This window comes from Urocampus carinirostris, chromosome 6, assembly GCF_059441175.1.
Source record: "Urocampus carinirostris isolate Australia breed hairy pipefish chromosome 6, RoL_Ucar_1.0, whole genome shotgun sequence".
NCBI lineage: Eukaryota > Metazoa > Chordata > Actinopteri > Syngnathiformes > Syngnathidae > Urocampus > Urocampus carinirostris.
The window spans coordinates 13,023,753-13,050,317 of record NC_142354.1 but is presented as its reverse complement, the minus strand read 5'-3'; the positions used below and the strand labels follow the sequence as shown (position 1 = coordinate 13,050,317).

At 39.5% G+C, this 26,565-nt stretch overlaps 2 protein-coding genes across 8 annotated transcripts in view; one reads left to right on the top strand and one right to left on the bottom strand.

Annotated features, from left to right (window-relative positions):
• tacc1 (transforming, acidic coiled-coil containing protein 1) overlaps positions 1-21,347 on the bottom strand; it is a 49,366-nt gene extending 28,019 nt beyond the window's left edge. Inside the window, exon 1 of one of the 2 annotated variants that reach the window (XM_088337921.1) lies at positions 21,179-21,347. In XM_088337921.1, the coding sequence (XP_088194047.1) occupies positions 21,179-21,198 (20 nt within the window). In that variant the 5' untranslated portion in view covers positions 21,199-21,347. Of the gene's footprint in view, positions 1-14,272; positions 14,435-21,178 lie in introns of those variants that run through there. The other variant, XM_088337919.1, reaches the window with a different exon arrangement.
• aggf1 (angiogenic factor with G-patch and FHA domains 1) lies at positions 1,418-13,254 on the top strand. Of its 6 annotated transcripts, none has more exons than XM_088337926.1 (17): positions 1,418-1,534; positions 1,619-1,683; positions 1,836-2,027; positions 3,172-3,271; positions 3,346-3,551; positions 3,637-3,768; positions 4,223-4,411; positions 4,570-4,639; positions 5,996-6,400; positions 6,583-6,685; positions 7,383-7,434; positions 7,514-7,615; positions 7,725-7,890; positions 10,746-10,831; positions 10,901-11,028; positions 11,108-11,207; positions 12,721-13,254. In XM_088337926.1, exons 3-17 carry the CDS (start codon positions 1,842-1,844, stop codon positions 12,955-12,957), a joined length of 2,262 nt encoding a protein of 753 aa, XP_088194052.1. In that variant the 5' UTR covers positions 1,418-1,534; positions 1,619-1,683; positions 1,836-1,841; the 3' UTR covers positions 12,958-13,254. The 6 variants fall into 6 exon arrangements, with proteins under 6 accessions (XP_088194052.1, XP_088194053.1, XP_088194049.1 ...); XM_088337927.1 differs by having other exon boundaries at positions 3,634-3,768; positions 10,749-10,831; XM_088337923.1 differs by having other exon boundaries at positions 3,634-3,768.
• Positions 21,348-26,565: the final 5,218 nt, after the last annotated feature.

Below are 26,565 nucleotides of genomic sequence, written 5' to 3'. Positions count from 1 at the left end.
GGTTTCAAATATAGTCAAATCCCAAATTACAGCAACATACGTTTTAGAAAATACAATAAAAAGCGTTTTAGACCAAGGAAAATAAATTGGTCTACTTGCAGATAATCATTGCTTGTCTCAAGTATTTATGTAATTATTATTAAGACTAGGAAAAACTGGTTAAAAATACAGAAATATCCAAATGTACAGCAAGTTAATAACCAAAATACATAAACCGTATTCTGAGCCACAGTTACCACAAATGATGAGAGAACTTGATACTGTCAATTTCGGCTACATGAATATTTGAGCTTGAAAGGAAAGATATGAAACTGGTGACAGGAATTGATTAAAAAAAAAACTACGGACATCTTCCTTGTGAATTTTTAATGGAAAAAAAAAACAAAAAAAAAACTGCCTATAAGCCACTACGGTCCAAGTTGAGGGTAAATCTGAGTTGTGTCTAAACAATAAAAGCAATGTGAATTATATTAATGGGCAGCAGAGTGGATGGGTGGTTAGCACACAGCCCCACGGTGGAGTTTACATATTCTCTCTGTGGGTTTCCTACCACATCCCAAAAACTAGCATGTGAGGGTTATTGCCCGGTCCAAATTGTCCCTAGGGATGAGTGAATGTATAGATGGTGGTCTGTGTGCCCTGGCAACCAGCTTATAGTGTCCCCTGCCCACTGCCCGAAAATAGCTGGGCTCCAGCACCCCCGAGACCCTACTGAGGATAAGTGGTGCAGAAAACGGATGGATGAATTATAATAAATTTAACAAAATCGGAATGAAACGAGTAAAAATTACGAATGTGTGTATGTATGAAAATAGCCTTATCAAGTCCTACAGTACGAAGACAATTTATTTCTACCTAGATACAAAGAAAATGGAACAAAATCGTTACTTACCATGGGGCCAAATGAGAGTGTATCCACACTGACCCCTTGTGGCAAGAAAGTAACATTACTATAACTAGGTCCCTGAAAAATACAACTGTTAGTAAAAATTAACATCACATTTTATTTCTTTAATCTTAATTTTGCACAAAATTGCTGCTTATGTCATTGCACCGATTTCTGATGTACATTTAGGCCAGTCTATAACTTTTATCCTGTAAATATCGCCCATCTATTGTTGTTTTATTTTTATTTTTTATCTTTTAAGTCTTCAATTAAATGTTTCTCCCGGAGGACCACGTTTAATCTAGTTGTAAACAACGTACACAAGGTTGTAATCGACTACTCTGAAGACAATTCAATTATATTCTTTTTAGCATTTTGCAAATCTTACCCAGGGCTTTACAATAGTTTCCCATTTAAAAATAGGTCTAAGAGTGTTTTAAAATTAAAATTAAATGAAAAGTAATTTATAGTTCCGTAAATTCAAGAGCATCAACTTTGCTCGACAGATGGCGACGAAGAGAGTATTAAGCCGGAGACGGAAGTCCGCCAAGCACGAAAAAGAAAAATACTTCCGGTGTGGGTGGTTTCTATGTTGGTTAATGGCGGTCGCGTACAGCGTTGTCAGTCAACAGCTTCACGGTTTTCATTGTAACTGTCTAATTGTAATCGAACATGTACCCGGGTGTGTTGGCAATGCGGGCTTGTTATACGATATTTATGTTCAACTTTCAGGTTGGCTCATGTGCCGTGGTGCTCGGAAATTCACGGTTTAAGCGGAGCCGAAAACGACGTAAACGGTGAGAGAAAAAAACGGCAGATCTGCAAAGCGTTATGTGCTAATCGGTAAAATTGCGTCACCGTTACATCATACTTTTGAGTTAATAATATTACGAATCAAGAGTTTGTCGGCCCCCCACGTGCATGGTGCAAATAAACATTCGGGTTACAGCGCAGCATGGAGGACGGGGAAGGAGAGAAAGAAGGCGAGTGTGAAGTAGCCGAGCTACGTATTCAGGTCGAGTCGTTGAAAGAAGAACTGAAGGAGTGCAAAGCAGAGCTTGCCAAGCTGCAAAAGCAACTGAGCCATTCCGAGAGACTGCAGAGAAGCACGGAGACCTACAACGATGACTTGAGGAAGCAGGTCTGAATTTGACCAAAGCCATTTCGTGATAAACAACTTTACAGAATGTAAACTACAGTAGAAACCTGGGTATGACAACAAACCGTTCTAAAGTGGGAATTGCTAGTGAAATTGCGGTAGAGCGGGGTTAGAAGCATTTGGTGAATATGTCTGGAGTACTCGGGTTATATTATTTATACTATAAAAGACAAAATATTAAACAATAAGTGTAATTTCAGGGCTCCCTAAACCCTTTGGATCGTCGGGGCACTACATCCTGTGGTGGTTCTTAAGCAACTATTCTATACATGCATATAAGTAAATCTTAAACTTCAGCTGGTACAGAGGAGTTTGTGGGTGGATGCTGAGAGGGGGAGTAGATGGTGGATTGAAAACAAATCGACTAAGCCTTTCACTTGGGAGGATTCTCATGCCTTTGAAAAATTCCTTTTCTTGAATAGCCTTCTTAGTTTTAACATTCCTCCTGATCGTCATTTGCTTACAACCATGTAACCATGCTATGCTAGCAATTTGCGTGCCTCATTTATGATTCTTGATAATCGCTAGCTTAGTTTCCCACGGTTAGCATGTTTTTGCTTTTCCCTGTACTGCACATTTCGCTGCAAGCCTTGGGACCCATAGAAAGTACATATAGTACAACAAATGTTTTGCTGAAGCACACTAGATACCGAAGCAAATGAATTAAGTAATTGTCAGAGTGAGTTTAGCCAATAGCATATCGGTATTTTCTTGACGCCGTGACACAAACCAATAGAAACTGTCAGCTTATGATGTTGACCAATAGCAGTCAGGCATCTGAAAGATGTACTCGTCAAATGTATGAACACTGTAAAGTTTGAATTTAGTACGTTTTTTGGCCCTCAATAGTTGGTTGGTTTTTGTCATTTAGTCAAGTCATGTTTATTTGTTTAGCCGTTAATCCCAAAACTCTCAAAGGGCTGCACAGACCAGACTATTACAGACTAAATACTAGGACTTAGTGGCAAAAATGCTGTAAAGAGGGGCCGGAAAAAACCCTATTCCAAATAGTGAAGTTGAAATGTCTTTATAAAGTCAGTATTCTTTTCTCTTTATGAAAATAAAATCTGAATATTTACTGTTGAGGTGAAATTCTGATTTCTCCATTTCCCAACTAAAATTACAGGTTGATGAACTGAGTGCAGAGATTCACGAGTGGAAGAAAAAAAACAAAGACAAAGTTCATGCTGAAACTCAGACTGAAGAATATGTTTGGACCGAAACAGGTATCGTTTCTGTTTTCACCTGTTAATGATAGATGAATTATTTTAACATGTGTTTTTTTCCATCATCTTAACAGACTACTACAACTATTACTATGGTGATTACAATCAGAATACAAAGTCCGCAAACTCCCAGGAAAGTCTGGGAGATACTATAGCGGTTGACACAACTGCTGGAGGTGAAATGTCAGATGTGGCTACAGCAGAACAAACAGGAACAACTGAAGAAACATCTGCAGATGTTTCTGTGAAACCTGAGAGCAGTGCAGAAGTCCCAACCGAGGTATGTCTGCATCAAGTCGTATATGGAGCCAGGTTATTATTTAAGTGTACATCTTTTTTACGTGTACATCTTGTGTTTTTAGCAGCAGGGCGATGCCGCTTCCATTGCGGACATGTTACGAGCTACAGCTGAGGAGGCCATGAACCAGACTAGCTTTGTCTTTGATGAAACGACTGGCATGTACTATGACCAAGGCACTGGATTCTACTATGACTCAGTACGTAAACATGTCCTTTCTCGGATTTACAATGCATGGTCCAAGTGAAGCGAATTTGGTTTTCGGCACTAGTGACAAAGTATGTCATGCCCAAAAAAAAGCAAGGTCATGTGATATTTTTAGATGAGGATATTTTCGAACATGGATGAAAATCTTGTCGACTTCTGAGATGTTAGAATAAAGACTACCGTTTTTACAAATGACCAAAAAATGCAGCTTGCCATTTTTTTACCGACATTTTCTCAAAAGTTTGTGTCTCTGTTTCCCAGATTTGGTAGCCGCAAGCCAAACTTTGGCTAATGTTTACATAATAAAACTAGTAAGATAACTTACTACAGTTTGACTTTATTATTCATAAACACGTACTTTAACGTGTGACATTCAGTCCATTTGTCCTCAAATTCAATTGCCGGGCGCTATGTGAAAAGTTACAAAAAAATCCGTCTCTCCTCAGGCTAGCCAGCTGTACTATGACGCAAACACGGGCATGTACTATTATTACGACGCAGAAAGCGGACGCTACCAGTTTCATTCCAAAGTTGAAGTTTCTGCTACGCAAACTGGCGACCTCGATGATTCGAGTGAAAAGAAAAGCAGATGGTTCAAAAGAAGTGCAAAGAAAAGCTCACTGCACGCCGATCGGGTAAGTGTCAATCAAAATTAAGAGTTGACAACTGGCTTCCGAGCAACTATTAGATCTTAATATCTTTGGGATTTTTAATTTATCTCAGTCTTTTAATATTCGAGCAGCGTTTCAAATGGCTAGTCCAGCTGACTAAAAGACGTATTCCTTTGACCTAGGTTCTTGAGCTGACAAAATCTTTGGCTAATATGAGGATTTTCTCAAACTGGAACAGTTCTTTCCAAAGAGGTACACTTTTTTAAAAAATAAACACTATCATCACAGCTGTGTTAATGTTGGTTAAAAATGTGGGGTCCACAAGAAAGACCGACCACGGTGTGTTCTTAAGCAAATGAAGACCATTCAGCACATAATAATAAAAATTTAAATTATGTAACGTATATAACAATTTCCACAATAACACAAAAGCCCTTTAAGAGGAATAAACACTTTGATTACATAATAGACATTATGAATGCTTATTGCATAAACAAGATCCAAATTTCAACAATTCGATCATCCAGAATTTTGATGCGTACGCAATTTTTTCAGGTCAGTTGCATTACATAGCATCCATCCATTATCTGCACTGCTTATCAGTAGAGTTACAGGGGCGCTGGAGCCCATCTTGGGGCAGGAGACACCCACAACTGGTTGCCAGCCAGTCGCAGAGCACAGAGAAGGACAACTCACTCGCTCATTCACACCTAGGGACAATTTCAACTGGCCAATTAACCTGACATGCATGTTTTTGGAATGTGGGGCGAAACCGGAGTTCCTAGAGGAAACCTATGCAAGCATGGAGAGAACATGCAAACTCCGCACAGGAGGATTTGATCCCATGACCTCAGAAATGTGCTGTGGAAGCGCTAACCATTCAGCTACCTTAACACGACACCCTTTCCTGATAAAAAAAAAACATTTATTATTTTACACTTTTTTAAAGAAATGTTGACGTCAAGAACACAAATCTCATCAACACCAAATTTGGACAATTTTAGTTAACAGAACTCTCTTGGTTTTGAAGGTCTCTCAGATCATGAACTTTACAGATTTTGAAAAGAAGTGCCCTGTAAAGTTCACTATTCCATCATAATAGTAACACATTTCCAAATTCTGAAAATGTAATACTCAACAAAACATTTTAAAGCCCAAAAATGTTTCTTGGTCTTTGGCTCTCACTTGAGAAGATTACCTAATATTCAAATACCAATGACAGAAAAAAAAAGCATAGTTAAAAAAAACTATTCTATGTTCAGAATATTTCATGAGATGTAATTGTACAAGCATTACTTTTAAACCAAGACTAGAGTCAAAAAATAGCTGATGCTTTGAAAGCTCCACAAAAACATTGTAAAATATTTGCTACCATAGAAATCTCTGCAAATAAAAAACAATCTTGGTCATTCATAGGTCTTAACCACAACTACCGTTTCTACAAGCAATTATCAAAACTGTATTGTATGTGCCGCAGGAACATTCATTCTAAAATGTTAGTCAATTAGCTTTGAGACTGAATTGATTCCTAAGTGCCAAATTATTTGGGTCCTCCGAAGCCAGCTGTCCTCCTGTCAGTGTAAACCCATCACACAAGCTAATCGCTAGGTACCCAACGGCAGGACTATGACGAGATCAGATCGGACGAAGAGGACCGCCCGTCCAGACGCTCCAGCGACTCCCGAAAAGCCAGGCGGCGATCACGTAGCCCTGACTCACGAGAAAGGGACTCCAGGAGGCGCGGGGAGAGGGACAGGTCTTCCTCCAAGAGAAAAAAGCACAAACGCTCTTCCAGCCGCGACGAGAAGCGAAGATCCAAGAAGAAAAAGAAGAGATCGCGCAAGAAGGACCGCCGGTCGCCAGGCGGGAGCGATGGCAACAGCGAGGCGGAAGAGGGCGAGCTCACAGAGTCTGAGAAGGAGCCTTGGGAGTCACCGCGCTCAGCATCGCCTTCTCGAGGCTCGCCTTGTAACCACAGTCCAGAGTCTGAGATGGAGACTCAGGTTCGGGCAGGTAAGGTGCCAAAATGCTGCAGCAGCTCCTCGAAAGACTAATGTCAAAGTAAAGGATGAGTGAGGCTATGTCACCTGTTTTTCTCACTCCACTGTGACAACTTTAGCTCCTATTTATCAGAAATGGAAAAACTACAAAATGCAATGTGCAAAATGTTAAGCAGCATTTGTTGTTTTTGTCAGAGATATGGCCGCCTTGCGTGAGGGTCACGGTGGTCCGATCTCCGGTGCTGCAAGTCGGGACGTTGTTTATCATTACAGCAGACTCTGTTGCCACCATCGGCAGGTTTGTTCTTTCAAAATACAGTAGAACCCCAGGATACGACTTTAATCCACCTTAGCTAATGCTTTCCATATCTTTGATTTCACAGATAATCATTGAAATTGGATATAAATATCAAACATTAGTATCTAATAAGAAATACGTTTATGTGATTAAAAAACTATAAACATACATGAAAAGCAAAAATAACATTCATCTTTGGTATTTGGTACAGTGGAATAAGTAGGTCGACTCGGATAAGGCAAAGAACAGCATTTTCAAATTAAAACTGATTTCAAACCTTCGAATTGTGAAGATTGTCTTGGCCTTAAATCTCATCTCAATTTCTAACAATTTTCCTGTTCATAGATCGGTAACATACCTATTATTTAACAAGGATAACATACTCTAATGACAAGCTTGGTTCCATGGGTATGATTTTGCTTCTCCCTTTAGCATCACTGTAGGTTTTGGGACCTGTAGTGAATAAATACAGTACAAACAATACCTCAATTGGGGACATAGCTTGCAGTCTTCGGCACAATCACCGGGAATCATTTTTTACCTTTTGGGGGAACAGGGATAATTGTGTCATATGGTGGGAAAATCCTCAATGTTGGGTCGAAAAAAAAAACGTACTACACGTTGTAAGGGAGGGACGAGTAGATCTACTGTTAATCCTCTGAGAAGTTTTTCAAAATATTTTTGCTGTCTGTTGCAGAGAGAAAGACATGGACCATGCAATTCGAATACCAGAAATGGGGGTTAGCAAGGTACGCTTCTGACATCAGAATTTGTTCAAAATGGACATCATACTTGACTTTTTTTTATTTTTTAAAATCTGGGCTCCAGTTGCACGCCGAGGTTTACTTTGATCAGCAACAGCAGAGCTACATGCTCGTGGATCAGGGAAGTCAGAACGGAACGGTGATCAATGGCAACAGAATCATACAGGTAGGGTTTTCTCTTCAAAAATCTACTAACGCACATACGCTATTACTGTTGTGAGCCACAGCTCACACGCTCCAACAGCAAAAAGTGATTTTATGTTTTTTTTCCTCAGCCTAAAACCAAGTGTGAACCCCAACCGCTAACCCACGGCGACGAGGTGAAGATGGGAGATACGGTGCTTTCCTTCCACATCCACGCCGGGACAGACACTTGTGACGGCTGCGAGCCCGGCCAGATCATGGCTCACCTCAACAAGCATAAGCGAGAGGAGCCACCTGGTGAGCATATCCCATCACTCTTCGAATTACTTTTTCCGATACACGTACTGTGGTACCTCTACATGGTAGCTTAATTTTTTCCAGGATCGTGCTTGTAGCTTGAATTGCTCATGTAATAAGCAAATTTTCCCGATATAAAGTCATAAAAACTACCGTATTTTCCGCACTATAAGGCGCACCGGGTTATAGGGCGCACCCCGAAAAAATAGTTTTTGGTCCTATTTTTGACATACATAAGACGCACCGGATTATAAGGCGCTACACTGGGAACGTGGACATAACAGTCAGATAGTTCAGTCCAACCTATTACCCCCTTAACATTCCGAAAGCTTGCAAAGACGCAAATACGTGTCGAGAACACGTGCGGATGCGGTGTCCGTAAGATGTCACTCAAATGCATCGTTCCATCATTCGGAAGGTTAAAGTCTTGGGATTCAAGAAATGCCAACCATTCCTTAGTATCTATTTTCTTTTTCGCTCGCAACTTTACTGTGCATATGACAATAAACACTTGGAATTGAGTTTAATTTAAAAATAGACACTCCATTCCATCCATTATCTGCACCGCTTATCACAGAAACATCGAGTTCAGTCTGAAACAAGATACAGGGACAATATAAAACCCGGAATAGCTCACCGAAGTCGTTGTGTTCATAATAATGTGCAGGCAATGTCCTCTTATATCCGTGAGGGTAGTAAATCCAGGAGAATACAATATTTACAAATACAGAATAGAAAAAAATGCTTTCTCTATGCCGTCAGCCACATGCTATACGCATTCATCTTTTTCGGCCAATTGCAGGCTTTGTTTCGCCGTTCAAGCCAATGGCAGCCTGTAAATGATAAAGAGGATCCGCCTCTTGACCTCCGAATAACTTTAGCCAATAGTGATCGATTCAACTGATGATTGACACATCTTTTTCGGCCAATTGCAGGCTTTGTTTGCCGTTTAAGCCAATGGCAGCCTGTAAATGATAAAAAGGATCCGCCCCTTGACCTCCGAACAACTTTAGCCAATAGTGATCGATTCAAATGATGATTGACACATTGGTTAGCCAATGAATCGCCGGTAAATAAATCCCAGCATACACCGCGTACTACTTGGCGTTCGGGGGAAAATCGAGTCGGCGGCTGCAAGTTAGTTGGAAAACTTTGCAACTTTAAAATTGATCCATAAATAAGGCGCACTGTATTATAAGGCGCATGGTCAGCTTTTGAAAAAAATAAAGGCTTTTAGGTGCGCCTTATAGTGCGGAAAATACGGTAATTGTCCCGTACCTGACCTCCCAAAAGGATGAAAGTGAATCTTAAACTGCTATAACACATCTTTACGATCACCAAAAACACAAATAGTAATTCAACATAACAATACACTCAAAAGAAATAATATTAACGAAATTAAATGTGAGTTTATTATGAGTTGCCGTAATGAAGGTGTGTCTGTGGCACGCAGGTGTGTGAAAAGGGGGGCAAGACTTGGTGATACGTAAGCACTTAATGTACTCTTAAAATTAAAGTTACTGTAACTTTAAATGGATGGTGGGTAACATTTAGTGCATCCTAGTAAATGCCTTCATTCAGTAAAAAAAAAAAAGATTAGAATAACAGACAAAAATAAATGAACTATCATACCCATGTTAATTTTTTATAAAACTTAATAGGTTGAGAATTTTTTTTTTTTTTTTTTTTTACATAGTGGAATCCATACCAAGCAGTCTTCACCATGTTTGTCTGGCACTGGTTTTTGTTCGCATTAGACAATACAGTGCCATCTAGTGGTCAAAGATAACACAATGTTTCTTTAAATCGGTGGTTCTCAAAGTCAACCTGGGCCTGGACCCCCATTGAGTTGTTCAAAAAGCTCCCGAACCTCCAACCTCAACTTACGCCAATAATGTAGTGCTAGACACAGCTATGCCATTCTGGTACAAAGAAATACTCAACTGTCGTTGCTTATGTGCGCTTTTGCCTTTTATTTTTGCACAATAAAGACGATTGTTTTTTTTGTCCTCGCGTCTATTAAACACTTGTTAAACTCTTACACTTCACCTCTTCAAGCACGTTCGAGTTGACACGATACGTGCAGCGCAAAACACAGTCAATTCCACTCCTGCCTCTTGTGCCACACATTCTCGCTCTCTGCTAAGCTACCAGAACTATAGGGCTAGGGTGTTGTGCTGCCTTAATTACTCATTTGGGCTGTGCTCAAAATAGGATAGTTTGGTTTATAAGAAAAATATTTTAGTACTCTCAAACATTGTGTCGCGGACCCCCTGGAAAGACGTTTTCACCCCCTGGTGGTCCGTGTACCCCACAGCTTTATATGAACGCTAACACACCAACATTTCTACAGTTTTATTGCCCTTTTAAGTTTTCATTCATCACTTTATACATGTATTTTGGGGGCAAAAATGTTTTCATAGATTTCTCTGCCTCCCCCTTCAAAATATTACGGAAATGCTTAAGGCAAGTGTTACTAAAGAGAGCTGTTGAATGACCTCTTGGTTGATTTTTCTTTTGCAACAGGAATGTATCTTCTTCAGGAAATTATTGTAGTGAACAGCATGAATCTTTCCGCGGCTTTGCAATCAGCACTGTACCCCTTGGTTTGGTCACTTACAAATACCGCGCTCGTGTTCACCTATTATTTCTTGCTATATTTCAAACTGATAGCGGGAGGCGCATGTGCAAACTGAAGGGAGCGGCCACGGGCAGTCACTACTGGTAGCCTCTGGGATTGCTCATGAACTGGATGTTCCTTTGTAAAGCGAGCAAGATTTTATTGAAATAAAACATGTTTATGGAGGTGCTCGTTTAAAGAAGTACCACTGTATTGATGAAAAACCAATCTCCAGCAGCAGCACTACCTCTCACCAAAGAGGATAAAGAAGTGCTGAGACAGAAGGAGCTCAAATCGATGAAGGCCAAATATGGCCTCCAGGTGAATACCACTACTGTTTGTTGATATTTTAACCAATCACGCTGTTTAAGCTACTTTTCCTGTCAACAGACTAACGAGTTTGAGGAAGGTAAAGCTCTCAGGAACCCCAAGTACAAAGATCGAGCAGAATCTCGGCGTCAGACCGTAGGCAGCGAGGGCGTTTTCAAACAAGATGACGCACCGGCTTCGGTCCACGTGTAAGTAGACAAAACAATAACTCAGATCGTTGTGAAATGTTAAAAAAGTCTTGATCATGGATTTGTTTTGCTCTCTTAGGGAGATCAGTGAGGTCAATAAAGGAAGGAAGATGTTGGAAAAGATGGGCTGGAAGAAAGGAGAAGGATTGGGGAAAGAGGGCACCGGAATGAAAGATCCGGTGATTATTATTTTATTCAGAGAATTTTGATGGCTAGTCAGCGATCTTGCTTTCATTGACTTCTTTTCATTTCAAAGTTATTAAATTAGATCCCCGGGATACAACATTAATCTATTCTGAATTGTAAATCACAAGGTGAAATTGTCCTGTGGCAGGGGATAGAAACCCAAGGACAATTATCCAATGCATTCCAAACCCACAGTAACTCACATAAAATATAAACTAACAATTAGGGTGGTCCTTAATGGGGGTCGAAATTATTTTTTTGAAATATTGGGCTCTGACCCCCCGCATATGTTCTTATATCGATAAAAACACACTGTGTGCAATTTTGAACAATTTGGATAATATTTAGAGGTAGCTCAACGACTTTGAAATTTCCCAAAATGGTAAAATTTTGGCAATTTTCGAGAAAAAACGGAAATCTTAACCCTATGTGTACGGCGTTTTAGAACATCCAATTTCAGTCCATTGCTTATAATTGTAACACAAGAAAAGTTACAAGTAACTTTGTACACTAGGTCTGATATAATGTGCGAAAAATCCTTATTTTTCATACCAAAATTTCAGAGGCCTTGAGCGACCTCTAAATATCCTTTGATTTTGATGAAACTTTGCCTAATTACGTTTTGTATATATTGGAACATATTCAAGGGGTCAGAGCATGAAATTTTAAAAGTCGAAAAATAAGGACCACCCTACTAACAATACTACATACTTAGAATTAACTCACATTTAAATAAATATACATGTAAAAGAAAAATGAAATTTTATTCACCTTTGGTGTAATGTGACTTTAACTGGTGGAGTGGAAAAGGTCAGGATTAAAAATGAAACAGATTTTAAAACTACGGTTTTTAAATGCCCTTAAAGATTGTCATGCTTTGATCGCCATGCAACTTTGCGAGTGTAGCAATTTGGGAACCTTTTTTCATATTTCATGAAAATACAAGATTTGTTTCAGTAGTTATCAGTTTTTGCTTCTTCATTGAGCATTACTGCGAAATCTAGCGAGTAAATACTTTACAAAAAACATTACATTAACATACAAACTCGTAAAATCTATACAAAGCACATACGATTTTAAATTGGTCTGTTTAGGGTGGGGTTTTTATTTTTGTATTAAAAACTGTTAAAAACTCCTTAAAACTGTGAATTATCATAAAAAAATTGTAAATTGACTGAAGCAAGAGAAGGCATTGTGGGAGGGAGTTTAGCCAATAGCCTCTCGGCCAATGAATAGGTGACCAGCATATGATGTTGACCAATATCAGACAGGTATCTTGGAAACGTCATAAGCACGAATACTGCAAAGTTTGAATTTCATACCCTAAACTCAGCCGAACAAAATAATTGGTTGATGTTGTGTTTTGGGGAAAATGCTGTAAAGAACTACCTTAATAACATTCCACTAAGTGAAGTGAAAACATATGGTGGGGTTTTTGTGTCCTGGGGTCTACTGGCCTAAGAGTTCATTTTCATTTGGTAAAGTGATTGTTCGTTCTCCCTAAAGATTCAGCTAAAAATCAGGAAGGCACAGTCGGGTCTGGGAGCATGCGGCACCATGTCCGTCGACGACGCCTCACTGACCCGTACCAAATCCATGAAGAACTGGGAAAAGGCCCGTGAGAGATTCGCAGACTCTTTCCAGGGGGACACCCCGTCCTCCAAGACGCAATGCGCGTCCCCTAAAGCTTGGATCAAAGCGGAAAACCCTCAACCGGGTGTCGATTTAGAGACACAGGGTTAATCAAAGCGGATTGGAATGCAAGACCTAGACTTGTGGAGGACTTAAAGGTTTAATCTACTCTGCTGCTGCATCGCTCTAAGCAAATATTGACATAATGAAGTTCTATTTCTCTAAAGTGATGTTGCACCCTGAGGAGCAGACAACGGGGGACATGCTCAAATGTGCAGCAAAACACTCATGACGTTGGTTACGCAAATCCAACATATGATCTCAACATGAGAATGTATATTACAAACTTGAATGTTTTTGTTTTTTTTTGCTTTTATTTTTCAAGTAAAACGTCCCCTAAGTCTCTGATTTGCAGTCTTCTCTTTGGAGTTATGTTGAAGGTGTGTGAGGACCTCCAAGTGCACACACCAATAGTTCAGTCTCCAAGTTGGGTGACTTGACTAGTTAAGTTTACAGGATTTAGGACATAATCCTGCACTATAAGGGACACTTATTGCCTTTGTAAACAAAATAATATTTTGGACATGAATAAGGACTACAAGCTATAGATGCCCGGATAAGAACATTTACCACGAAAAACAGTATGCGAAAGAACCCCCCCCCCTCTCCAAATAGTGCCTGTAACGGGTCAGTAACTGGGTACTAAAAGCTGCGGTTAAAACTGCCTGTTTTATGTTTGTGTAGTTGGAGCACCCTGTGGGGGTTGATTTGTGGGGTTCCTTTTGTAACAGGCATGTTTATGGCCACCTAAACATGTTTAAAACTTGTGAATCTACAAGCCGGTTGTTGTGATGGAGTCCAATATCTCTATCGAATGTTATATATGTTTTTGCAGGCATTTTCGTACTTTTAAGTATTTATGAATTATTTATTCTGTTTAGCTAAGGCCCTACTTGATCCATAAATTCGCTGGATTTGTTTCAACCGCATGGTTTAAAACCTAGTAGAATTATTGTCAGGATTTTACAGAACTTTGGTTCAAATTAACTGCTAATGCTAGCATAAATCAAGCTATGCTAGGCAAGGACAAAGACGTAACAAGTTTCTTTTGTACCTGACATGTTTTCAGCATCCTATAAATGTTTCTCAAGACCAGTGCAAGTCAAGAAGTTGACAGTTGTTTGACACACTGTCTAATTTCCCTAATAATATTCCTTTGTTTGTGCAAGGATTAGTGTAAGTGATAGTAGCAATTGTAAATTATATAGTCTGTTTAGCTAATGGACCACTTAATCCATAAATTGCCTGTATCTGTATTCAAAACCGAGGAAAACAGCTCATAGTTAGGATTTTACAGTCCTTTGCTTCAAATGAACAGCCAATGCTAGCATAAATCAAGCTATTCTAGGCCAGAAAAGAGACTCACGTGACACGATCGGTGTGACTCCCGGCTCCCCCGGTGCCCTTCTGACTAATTGAACCACCCATTTTCCTCGCAACATGGACGTTCTAGTTTTCTCCTTGACTTGGGAGAATAGCGCTCCTCTGTGATCCTGGACGCTGTTATCGGGACTCTTTACCCGACAGGTGACTCGATTCCCTCCCTTCCTCAAGTCTCCTCCCTCAACTGAGTTGTATGTAAAGCGAGTAAACAATGAGCTTGCCATTGGGCGTTAAACATTGGCGGGGCGTCCTTGATAGGACTCCAGATTAAGAAGCTTTTTTTTGTTTCTGAACGGACCGGTTGCAGGCATTTATTTAATACTGTATTCTGGCACGGTCTGTCGTTTTCAGGATGAATTTCATAGCAAGGTGTCAGGTGATTCCTCCAGGGCGATATGCGCTGATATATTTCTTTAACTAGCCGTCATTTGTTTTAGCCCGGAAGCTTTTTGGTAATCCATGCATGAACTATGCCAGACAGGATTCATTCAGCACCTCAAAAGAAAGAATTTTTGACTTAGGGAAGCATAAACTTGGCATGTTTACAGAAACACGAAGGAGGGCTAGAGTAGGCACTAAACATTACACACCAGAATAATAAATGGACAAACTCACTATTCGGATCAAATTGAACAAAATTAATTTGTTTTGTACACAATGGCAACATTTTTGGTTGCCTTTTTTAAGATATAAGACACATTTTCTAGGGATCCGCGTCCAGGACTAGTTATAACACTTAATTTTGAGGGCTTACGAAGTGTCATCAACACAGCCCAGAAAATCGTCAGTTACTCTCTGCCTAGGTCTCCAGGACATCTCTCTACCACTCGACAACAACAATACTCTCAACTCCAGCAATGACGTCTTTGACATGAAATGAAATGATCTGCATTTATATAGCGCTTTTCAAGTCAATGACTTCCCAAAGCGCTTTACAATGTGCTCCACATTTCCCAATAGCAGCCTTGCAGCCATGTAAAGCGCTAACCTGCTTATTGGGGGTATTAGGGGTTCAGTGTCTTACCCAAGGACACTTCGACATGTAACACGGACGAGGCGGGATTCGAACTGGGATCCCTTGATCCCAAGACGAGCGCTCTACCTCCTGAGCCACTGCCGCCCCGACATGTTGCCCTCTGGCAGATGCTACGGATCTCTTAAAACAAAGAATAGCAATACATGCAAATTTCTCGACCTCAGAGTATTTGGGAAAAAATGCCCGTTTATATTTAAAAAAATCCTGTATTTTTGCTTATAATATAAAACCAATGTGTTATTTAAATCAATGTTTTTTTAACCAACAGAAGGCGCTAAATATTGCATAATGTCCCTTTTGAGAAAAAGGAATAAAAGCCTAAACACCGTTTTTCTTTTTCCTCAGAGTCAACACTGCCCTAAACAAAGACACAAATCTTTACATTATTTAATCACTTATTCTTTCTATAGAAAATAAATCTGTAAATGAGACGATGAGACATCTTTGGCACAGAGATTTAAGAAAAAAAAAATCTAAATGGTTCCTTTTAGGAGGCGGGGTGATTTTACATAAAACCAGTTTTTGATGGATTTATAATTTTTAAATAAAATTCAAATCAAATTTATTCATAAAGCACTTTTCAGGCAATAAACTGCCATTAAAATAGCTGTATAAATCCTTTCCCCTTTTTCACACCCAACAACCCAATTGTCTTCATTGTCATTGATTAAACAACATTGTTTACAAAAAGATTAGATATGGCACTCCAGAAGAACGTGATAAAAAAGAAAAAAAAAAAATACATAATGGGTAGTAGATACCAGAAATTCTGTTGAGCCAGTAAACCCGTATTTGTATTATCCTATTATTTGATAATACTGTACATTCATTATATTACAAGGAAAAAAATAAGTGCTAAAAAATGTTAGTTCCTCTTATTTTACTAGAAAAAAATAAAAGTTGAAAATATGGTAGAATAATATAAAAATACTTTAAATTAGCAAAATGGTGGGATTTAAAAAAAATAAATAAAATGCAAGTGGATTGAACATTTCAGAGTTCATTAATTCCTTTCTCACTAGACAACAACATGCGGCTTTGGCACCTCCTAGTGCCTCCATGGCGCTTTTTCCAAAATGTTTGATAATGGAAAATGATATTGTTTCTGTAGGAGGACAAACTGACACAAAAATGCTTAAAGTATTACAATGAATAGATATACACACAGTATATGTTGCCTTCCTTATACGGCTTCCATAAAGCTTTTTATATTTTGCTGCTCCAAACACATTCTTTAGGTTTTATTTTCCTGTTCGAAATATGGCTCTTTTAACATTTTGGGTTGCCAGCCCTTGAGATAGGCAATATTTACAAGCGTAAGCTTTACTTTTGTTCACAGAAAATGACAATGTTTGATTGTTTTGTGAAAAAATATATAGATGTTAGCGGTCTAAACCATTACTCCAAATTTCTTAGATTTGTCTTTAGAGAGAATAAACTCCAATTGAACATTTTCTTGCATGGGATTGTACAATCTACTAAGAAAAAAAATCTACTATTTACAGACTAACAAAAAGGAGGCCTTGTTTAATAACGTCGACAAGGATGACACGGCTCTTAGGTCATCTAGAAAGAGTGGGGTCGTCCCCTCTCATACCACACATAACATCACATTCACACCCAACCTGACAACGGCACGCGTCGTCATGTGAGGAAAAGGGAATAAACATCTCCAGGAAACCGCTTCCAGAAAATATAAAGATGTAAATCACCAATTAGTCTGGGATCACTCCTTTAAAAACAAATGTTTATTCATATTTATTTGTGTAGCCCCTTATTCACAAAAAATCTAAAAGGGCAGCACAAACAGTAGAATAGAAATAACTGAAAAAGAGAGGACCAAGTACTGAGCCCTGCAGAACGCTACAGGTAACTCTAAAAGTAACTCAGAAAAGAAAAACTATCTCAAAAGGTTTTTTTACGACAAATAAAACCCGGGTTTTGGAGCTCTAGACCAATGACTTAAAAATAAACTGCATTGTATATTTAAAAATAAAACAATAAAACACAAAATAAAATAGATAGGTAGATAAAAATAAAAAAGATAAGTATTGAGATACTGAATTATTTGCCAATAGAGCGAGAGGTATTTTTGTTTTGTTTTTGCAGCGTGTGGGGAACTCCACACTTGTGAGAGTTGCAGAGGACGTTTTTTTTTTTTAACTGAGAGGAAATGTTCCTCACTGCAGCTGCATTCCTGAGAGACCTTTTGTTTATTTTGAATCTGAAGTAACCCCAAAGGAGATTCGCATTCATGTATTCTGTACATGAACGTGTAGGATGATCAAAAGAGTACGCAAAGGAGTAAAAGACGTTTTGTATACATGATGTAATGTTCTCAACAGACATTCCTTCTGCTTTGTATGCATGACTACCGTGGAAACTTCCCAGCCTTTGCTGCAGTGAGTAAGCGAGAACGTTTTAGGGTGTGTCTCTCGGTGACCTCATCAATCCTCCCAGAAAAGCCCTATGGAACCTAGGAATCTCGCCCACATTATGTATTCATAGTTAGCCCGTTGCTACAACAAGCACATCTGTACAGTATGTCACAAAAGGGAGTACACCCCTCACATATCTGCAGACATTTAATCATAAGGTTTAGTACAACATCACTGAAGAAACATCACTTTGACACAATGAAGGGAAGTCTGTCAACAAAGGCCATGGCTTACTAGAACTATATCCTCTTGTCTGATGAGACAGGTGAATTGATTTGGCTCAGATAGTGTGAAGCATGTTCGGCGGGAACCAGGTGAGGAGTACAAAAATGTTTGTGTCGTGCATGTAAAGCATGGTGTTGGGAATGTCATGGTTTGGGGCTGCAAGTGGAGTTGGAGAGTTACATTTTATTGAAGAAAACATTAACTTAAGCATGTATTGTGAAATACTGGAGCAAGGATGATCCCCTCCCTCCAGAAACTGGGACGCAGGGCAATGTTTCAGCCTGACGATGACCCCAAATACACTTCTAATACGACCAAGGCTTTTCTAAAGGGGTTAATGGTAAAGGGGATGGACTGGCAAAGCATGTCCTCAGATCTAAACCCAATAAAATATATTTGGGGCATCCTAAAGCAAAAGGTGAAGAAGCACAATATCTCAAATATCCCCCAGCTCAGTCATGTTGTCAAGGAGGAGTGGAATAGCATCCCAGTGGCAATTTGTGAGGCTCTGGTGAAATCTATGGCCAGGAGTATTAAGAGGGTTCTGCAAAATAATGGTGGCAACACAAAATATTAAACTTTAGGAACTTTTACTTAAGAATGTATGTACAGGTGCTGCCTGACCTATAAACAAGTTAGGTTCCGGACGATCGTTCTTAAGTTGAATTTGTTCGTACGTTGCTTCAGTAATATATTTTGTATGTGTATGGTTTGTATAAGTATGTTTAAGGCTTGTATAAGTAACATGTATTGATTTGTAATAAGGAATACATACTTTATAAAAGAATATGCTCTAAAAAAAAGTTAAGTTTAATTTACTTTTGGAAGATGCACTTCAAGAGATACTCCTCTGTGGTAAAAAGTGGCCCAAAAAAGCATTCCCAACATTTTCTCAACCGCATCAAGCTTTCTTATTCCACTTTAGTGTCAAAAGAAACATCTCGCCTCTTGAAAATGACTCTTCTATACGCTTTACACCAACCATATTGAATAGATGCACAAGATATTAAACAATAAAAACGTCAAAGTTCTTAGCGCTCTAGCGATACAGTACACTTTGTTGTAATTACACACGAACCAGGTAGCCGGATTTCTTCTTCGGTGTGGATGCTGGGTGACCTCTCACAGCGCCACGCGGCAGAAAGAAGCACTACAGTAATGTCCTCTACTCGGAAAAAGGTGCACACAATAAAAAAATCTTACTTATAGCAATGTCCGGGTATTTTTTGACATTCTGAAAAATTATGATCGTAATCTGTAAACTGGATGTACGTAAGTCGGGAGGCATCTGTACTCACTTTTGTCACCAGCAATTTAGCTACTAATGGCTATGTTTTAAGTTTTGAGGGAAAAGATAAATGTATACTGCTATATGAGCTCTACACAGACTACCTTCAATTGTGTCAAAGCAATGTTTCTTCAGTGTCTAGTTAAACATAACGGTCTGCAGAAATGTGGGGAGTGTTCTCACTTTTGCTACATACTGTATGTGTGCAGCATCCTGTTTATGCAGCCTGACTGGAACTGAACACGCCAGCCATCAAACAGCTTTTTTTCAAAGGGAAATCAAACCAAAATAATACAGCAGAGGTCTCCAACTCAATTTACATAGGGGTGGCCAGAATTAGGGTCCAGGCAAAGTGGGGCAGCATCAGGTTTTCCACAAGATATAAAACATTCTGCTATTCCTCAAATATCTTCTTTTCTTCTTCATGACATAAGATCTAAATATTAGTGATAACAGAAATCAAACAATTACAATAATGGGTATTGAGTCATTCGCAATGTTGTGGAGGAATTTTGTCCCACTCTTCTTTGCAAAACTGTTTCAAATCTGCCATATTGTTTGGTTTTCTAGCTTGAACTCCCTGTTTAAGTCACAGCAGAGCATCTCAATTGGATTTAAATCCGGAATTTGAGTTGGCCTCTTCAGGACTGTCTTTTTTTTAATTTTTATTTTTATTTTTTTTGAGCCATTCATAGGCAGACTTGCTGGTGTGTTTTACATCCATGTCCTGCTTCATCATCCAAGGGCGCTTGAGTTTAAGGGCACAAACTGATGGCTCTTTCCCAAATGGGCTGTAATGTGGTCCATGATCCATCCATCCATTATCTACACCTCTTATCCTCAGAATGGTCGCGGGGGGTGCTGGAGCCCATCCCAGCTATCTTCGGGCAGTGGGCAGGGGACACCCAGGGTACATCCTGAACTGGTTGCCAGTCAGTCGCAATGCACACAGAGACACACAACTCACTCACTCATTCACATCTAGGGACAATTTGGACCGGCCATTTAACCTGACCTGCATGATTTTGGAATGTGAGAGGAAACCGGAGTGCCTGGGGAGAACATGCAAACTCCACACAGGAAGGTTCGATCTCATGGCCTCAGAACTGTGCCGCGCACGTGCTAACCACTACACTGCCGTGCTGCCCGTGGTCCGTGATCATCGTGCATTTTCAATCAGCAAAACAAAATGGCCAACTTTAAATGAATAGAGGGTTTATTTTGACAACAACCAATCACAGCTCACTTCACACACTTGGACAAGTAACATTTGTAAGCTGTTGCAATTGTCTTTAGTCTTCAGAATATGACACAAGGGCCGATCTTTGAATACTTAAAATATTGACGTAAATAAATATGAAGTGTATATTTTGTGCTCATCTCTTTTAGTCATGTGACATTCACAAACTCGTAATTGCCCAGTATCCAAAGTCCACTAAGTAGGACGTCAGTTGTAACTGACGTTACAAGACGAAATGGCCACACTTTAAATGGATATTGAGTGTATATTTGCCCTGCTTTTTAACATTCTAAAGACAAAATACTGAAATATAAGCCTGTGTTTACACTTCAAAGAACACATTCTTTTATATAAATCAACTAAATAAACAAAAACGTAACTACAAAACGCCCCTTTTTATGGCAGTTACAACTTGCCAGTCAGCCGGTTTACAAAAACACAGCACACGCCGGGTCAACACGTCAGGGGATTAAAAGCTTCGTGAAAAGAAGCTTTGTGTGGCAACAATCAGAAATATCTCCCCCAAGCTCACAAAAATACGATAAACAAACATTTAGCGCTGCTAATAAACAAAAGTTATCACATCTAGGGGGGGGGGGGGGGGGGGGGGGGCGCCATCATGGCCGAGTCAAGTGTCAATGAGTGACGTAAATTGGTCCTACCTCAATTTGTCAGAGCACATCTGTTGACAGGTTCTTTCCTTTTGGGAACAAACTAAAAAGTCCGAATTCTGATACTGGTTCGGGAGGAGTTTTTATCTAGCTCCGCGGCGGAGTTGGGTCCATGTGGCTGCTGTGGAAAAGGAAATAAAATGACGCTCCTAGGCAACAAGCCACCGGCATACAGTATTCGATTTTTTTTAAAGAAACAGCAGTCTTCATATTTTTTTAATTTAAAAACTGAGGTTCTATCATAAAAATATTTTTATTTAAATTACCAAGTTCCATCCTTAATTTTTTAAAAGAAAGTCCGTTTTTATTTCAAAAAGTCCTTTTGCACAGCGGCCATTCTATTTCAGAATGTTTAACAGAAAAAAGACCCCAGCTGTCAATCAAAATACAAGAGGGCGGGGCTAAAGCACAAATATGGTCAGGAACACAGATATGGACATAGGACTAGATACGACACGACCGTTTGAATGGCGTGCATACTGAGAGCCTAAGCTAGTAGGGTCAAAGTATAAAGTCAAGTCAAGTCATATTTATTTGTCAAGTCAAGTCATCTTTATTTGTATAGCCCTTTATCACAAAAAGTCTGAAAGGGCTGTACAGATCACAACAATAACAACAAAATAATTAGTAAAATACAACATCAGCTTGAAGAATTTATACATTTTACTATAAAGGATTTTATACAAGTTACATTTGTTGAATCCAATGAAGATTTTTCACAGAGAAGGCTTGAGTTCAATGACAGGTAACGCCGTTCCGAATGCGAATGTTTTGTTTAGTTCTGTTGATAACAGAGATCTGACGCAGATCGTGGGCGATGTTTGGAGAGCGAGGCCCTGAGGACATGAAAACGCGCGGGGATGTTTTGACCGGTCCAAACATCAAGGTGGAGTCCACGTGGGGAGTCTCTGGCCCCCCCATGGGAGGGGTCGGCACACCCATGGGAGAGTTCAGCACGCCCATGGGAGGAGCCGACACACCAGCTTGGGAAAAAGGCGTGGGTCGGGAGAAAGGAAGAACTTCGGAAGATCGAGGGACATTGGGGAGAGAAAGGACTCTAATTCGGCTAATTCGATGGAATTCACTTAGTTCATTATTTAAGAAATTAAATTAAATCTGCTCCCATGTGGAAATGCCGGTCTCTTGTTCACTTTTCAATAAAGAAACGAGCATGCATTGTTAGACGAATGTAAGTTGTGTTTGGTTAATGGAGTCAGTTAACTAATTCGAACAATTTGGTAAACGATATATTTTAATATATTTAAATTCTAACAAGCTATAGAAAATATTTTTGGAACAGAAATATGTCAAGCAAAATATAGCTTGCTTAATAGCTAAAAATGTACGAAGATAGCTGGCTACAAAGCTAAAAAAATTAGCCAGATAGCTAGCTAAAAAACCTGCACATTTTTTGCTCTTACAAGGTTATCAGCGTCTTTCGACACCTTGAGGCCATGAATATAACTCTGCATATATTAATTTTAGACCTTTGTCTGCTGTCTTTTAAGATACGTTTTTAAAATAAGGAAGAAATGATATGGGTATGCTATGCTATAAAAAGTATGTAAAAATCTACTGCCACCTACTGATATAGATGACTATTACAGTTCCTGGTCTAAAGATAGGAAAAATACTGAATAATGGCCTGATTTTTTTTGAAAGATAAAATTGGGCAAATTCCAGCGGCACACTAGACAAGGTCTCCTGGCACAGTAGTGTGCCCCTGCACACTGGTTGAGAAACACTTTCTTTGTGATTATAGTTGTTACTGACAAAGTAAGTTGTGATCGATTTGTTCAGCCCTTTATCACAAAAAGTCTCAAAGGGCTGTACAGAGCACGACAACAATCAAATAACTAGTAAAACATAACATCAGCTGTATAAAATATTCTTGTAGGAACAGGAATATTTTAAGCAAAATATGAAAAAATGAAATATGTAACTTGGTTTACATAGACTCCAAATGCAAAATTTGATTATATCAACGATAATAATATTGTAATGGAATGTTCATATTCAGGTAAAAAACTAAAAGGGAACTTGATAGATAGCTAAAAGAGTCCAAAACATCTAAATAGCCAGACCTAAAACTAGAAAGCAAGCTAGAAAGGAGGCTAAAATGTAGCTTGATAGCGTGCAAAGAAAATGTAAAAAGCTATATATCTTCCAGTACATGTGGACGGAGCCAAAAAATCCAAGAGAATACCGGCTCTATGTATTGCTTATACAGGTAGATGCACTTGAAGCCGTACCATTGAGTCCGGGAAAGCTGGAATAACCTTTCATAGGTAAAAATGTTTTTGCCTCAATTATTTAATCTTGTTGAGGCTCCATTTTTTTATTTGCAAATAACACAACGACAATTTCACAATTTAGACAAGTTGTCGAGTCAAGTCATGTTTATTTGTGACGCCCTTAATCACAAAGAGTCTCAAAGGGCAGCACAGACCACAGATGATTGCAAACCACAGACTATTATGACACCATCCCCTCATCTAAAACCTACATGACGGCAAATAATACACAGATATTATCAACATAAAATATAGGTTATTCATATGCTATAGAATAGAAGTGTGTTTTAAGCTTAGATTGAAACCGTTCCAATGAGGTTGGAGATCGAATCTCAGGGGGAAGAGCATTCCACAGCACCAGGGCCCGGATGGAGAACGCTCTCGAACCTGCGGATCTCTTCTTGGCTCTTGGGATCACTAGTAGACCAGCGGTTTCACAACCGCACTACGTTTAAACTTCTGACTTTGACTTCAGACTGCCACCCCCCTACCGCCCCCCTAACGCCCCATTCTTCCTCAGCGCCCCGCCAGATCTTTCCAACGCCCCCAGGGGGACGGTACCGCCCACTTTGGGAACCACTGTATATTATAAAGTATGGTCACTTGCCCTATGAAGGGTTTAAACCATAAAACGGTTCTAGAAACCCAGAAAGGGGACCGTTTTACAAAAGTTTTTATTTGGACTCCCACCTTGTAAATCAAAGGAAGTGAGTCTGGCAATGTGGCCGCAGCCTGTTTTATTTTATGTTTCAAGTCATGTTGATTCGTGACACCCTGAATCACAAGAAGTCTCAAAGGGCTGCACAGACCTCAAAAGGTAGAGCGCTCGTCTTGGGATCAAGAGATCACAGGTTCGATTCCCAGCTCCTCTGTGTTATATGTCGAAGTGTCCTTGGGCAGGACACTGAATCCCTAATGCCCCCAATAAGCAGGTCGGCGCCTTGCATGGCTGCTATTGTTGTGTGAGTGTGTGTGAATGGGTAAGTGTGAAGCACATTGTAAAGCGCTTTTGGAAGTCTTCATTGACTTGAAAAGCGCTATATAAATGCAGACCATTTACCATTTACCATGATTGCAAACCACAGACTATTATGACACCATCCCCTGATCTAAAACCTACATGAGGGCAAGGAAAAACTCAAAAACTTCAAGTCAAGTCATGTTTATTAGTGAGCCCTTAATCACAAGGATTCTCAAAGGGCTGCACAGACCACAGATTATTACAAACCACAGACTATTATGACACCATCCCCTGATCTAAAACCTACATGAGGGCAAGGAGAAATTCAAAAACCTCAACACGAGGAAAATGAAGAAACCTGGAGAAGGGATCTCACGTGAGGTAGTCCCCCTTTCAGGATGACCAGGCTGCAATGGATGTCGCAATAACATTTAATAGACAGATATCGTCCACATGAAATATAGGCCATTCATAAGCTATAGAATGTGTGTTGTAAGCCTCGATTTAAACTGTTCCACTAAGGTTGCAGATCAAATCTCAGAAGGTAGATTCTTCCACAGCACCGGGGCCCGGATGGAGAACGCTCCCGAACCTGCGGATCTCTTCTTGGCTCTTGGGATCACTAGTAGAAGGCTGTGGATCTTACAATATATCGACCTAATCCGTTTTCCTTATAATTCATCCTTTTTCATAATGACATTTCTGTTCCGGATTTTGATTTACGAAATACAATGACTCCTGCTGTCAATCAAATGACGGGAGGTGGGGTTATAGGACACGCCCATATCGAGGAAAACAAATTGATCACAACAATAAAACACCGGCCCCAACCGCCAACTTTGACACCCTTTTAAATCCATTTTTTCTTTATTTATTAGATGTTGGCAATCTCACAGTTCCATTTGTTCAAGACCATTTGTTGCTTCAGTATTTGTTAAAAGTGCATAGTGACTTGTATTTGATTTATTTATATAAGACGTGTTCAACATAAACACACGATTGTGTGAATCTAACAAAAATACATCAGATTGGTCGCAAATATTACGTGTAGTACTGTACTTCACGGACGCCCAGCGCTACCAAAGGTTTGTCGCCCCCTGATGTTCATTTTTCGAAATGCAAAGCAATCGCTCTGAGAAAGTAATACAGGTAATTAATTCAATGACTGGATAAATACAAAGTCCGTTGCTAACGCCCTACCTTTCTTTCTCTCTGTCTCTTTCTCTATCGATTTTCCTCTCTTTCTTTCTCTTTTTTCCACTTATTTTTTGCATTCACTATTTCCTTCTTTTTATCTTTCTCCCTTTCTTTCTCATGCACACTAATTTTTCTCTTTCTCTGTTCTTTTCCCTTTGTATTTTTATATCCTCGTATTATTTTGATCTCTCTTTCTCTCACTTTCTTTGTCTTTATTTATTTGTCTTTATTTTTCCGTCTCCTTTTTTCCTCCCTATCTCTCCCTATTGTGCTCTTTAACTCTCATTTGTGCACTCTGTATTTCACTCTCTCCTTTTTTCTGCCTCTTACCTTCTTTCTCTCTCTCTTACTCTGCTTCCCTTGTTCTCCCTCTCTCTTTTCATCTTTCTCTTTCCCTTTCTTTCTTTCTCTTAAACTTAGGAGTCCGGCCCCCGTGAGATAGTTTCTTTTAGCACGGGCCCCCAGCTCGAATTAGTTTGACACCCCTGCAATACACAGACATCGACATAAACCGATATCATGCAAGCCCCTCACCCTGAACACCAGTCCCAAATGATTCCCAGATTATTATAACCTTTAACCTAACCACAATAATCAATTCATAGCTCTTAAGCTAAGGCCTGATTCTTAAAGGGACAGCGTGTAATATTTGGTGCCTCCTAGTGGTATGACAAACTTTCATTCTGTAACTAAAACAAACCATTAATTTTAATACTAGAAACTATCATGACAATGTTAATTTGTATTTGTTTTACACAGTGGAGTCCCCACACCATCCATCCATCAGCTGCCCCGCATATCCACAGTAGGGTCGCGGGGGTGCTGGAGCCCGTCTCAGCTATCTTCGGGCAGTGGGCAGGGGACACCCTGAACACAGAGTGAAATGAAATGAAATGAAATGAAATGAAATGAAACGGACAACTCGC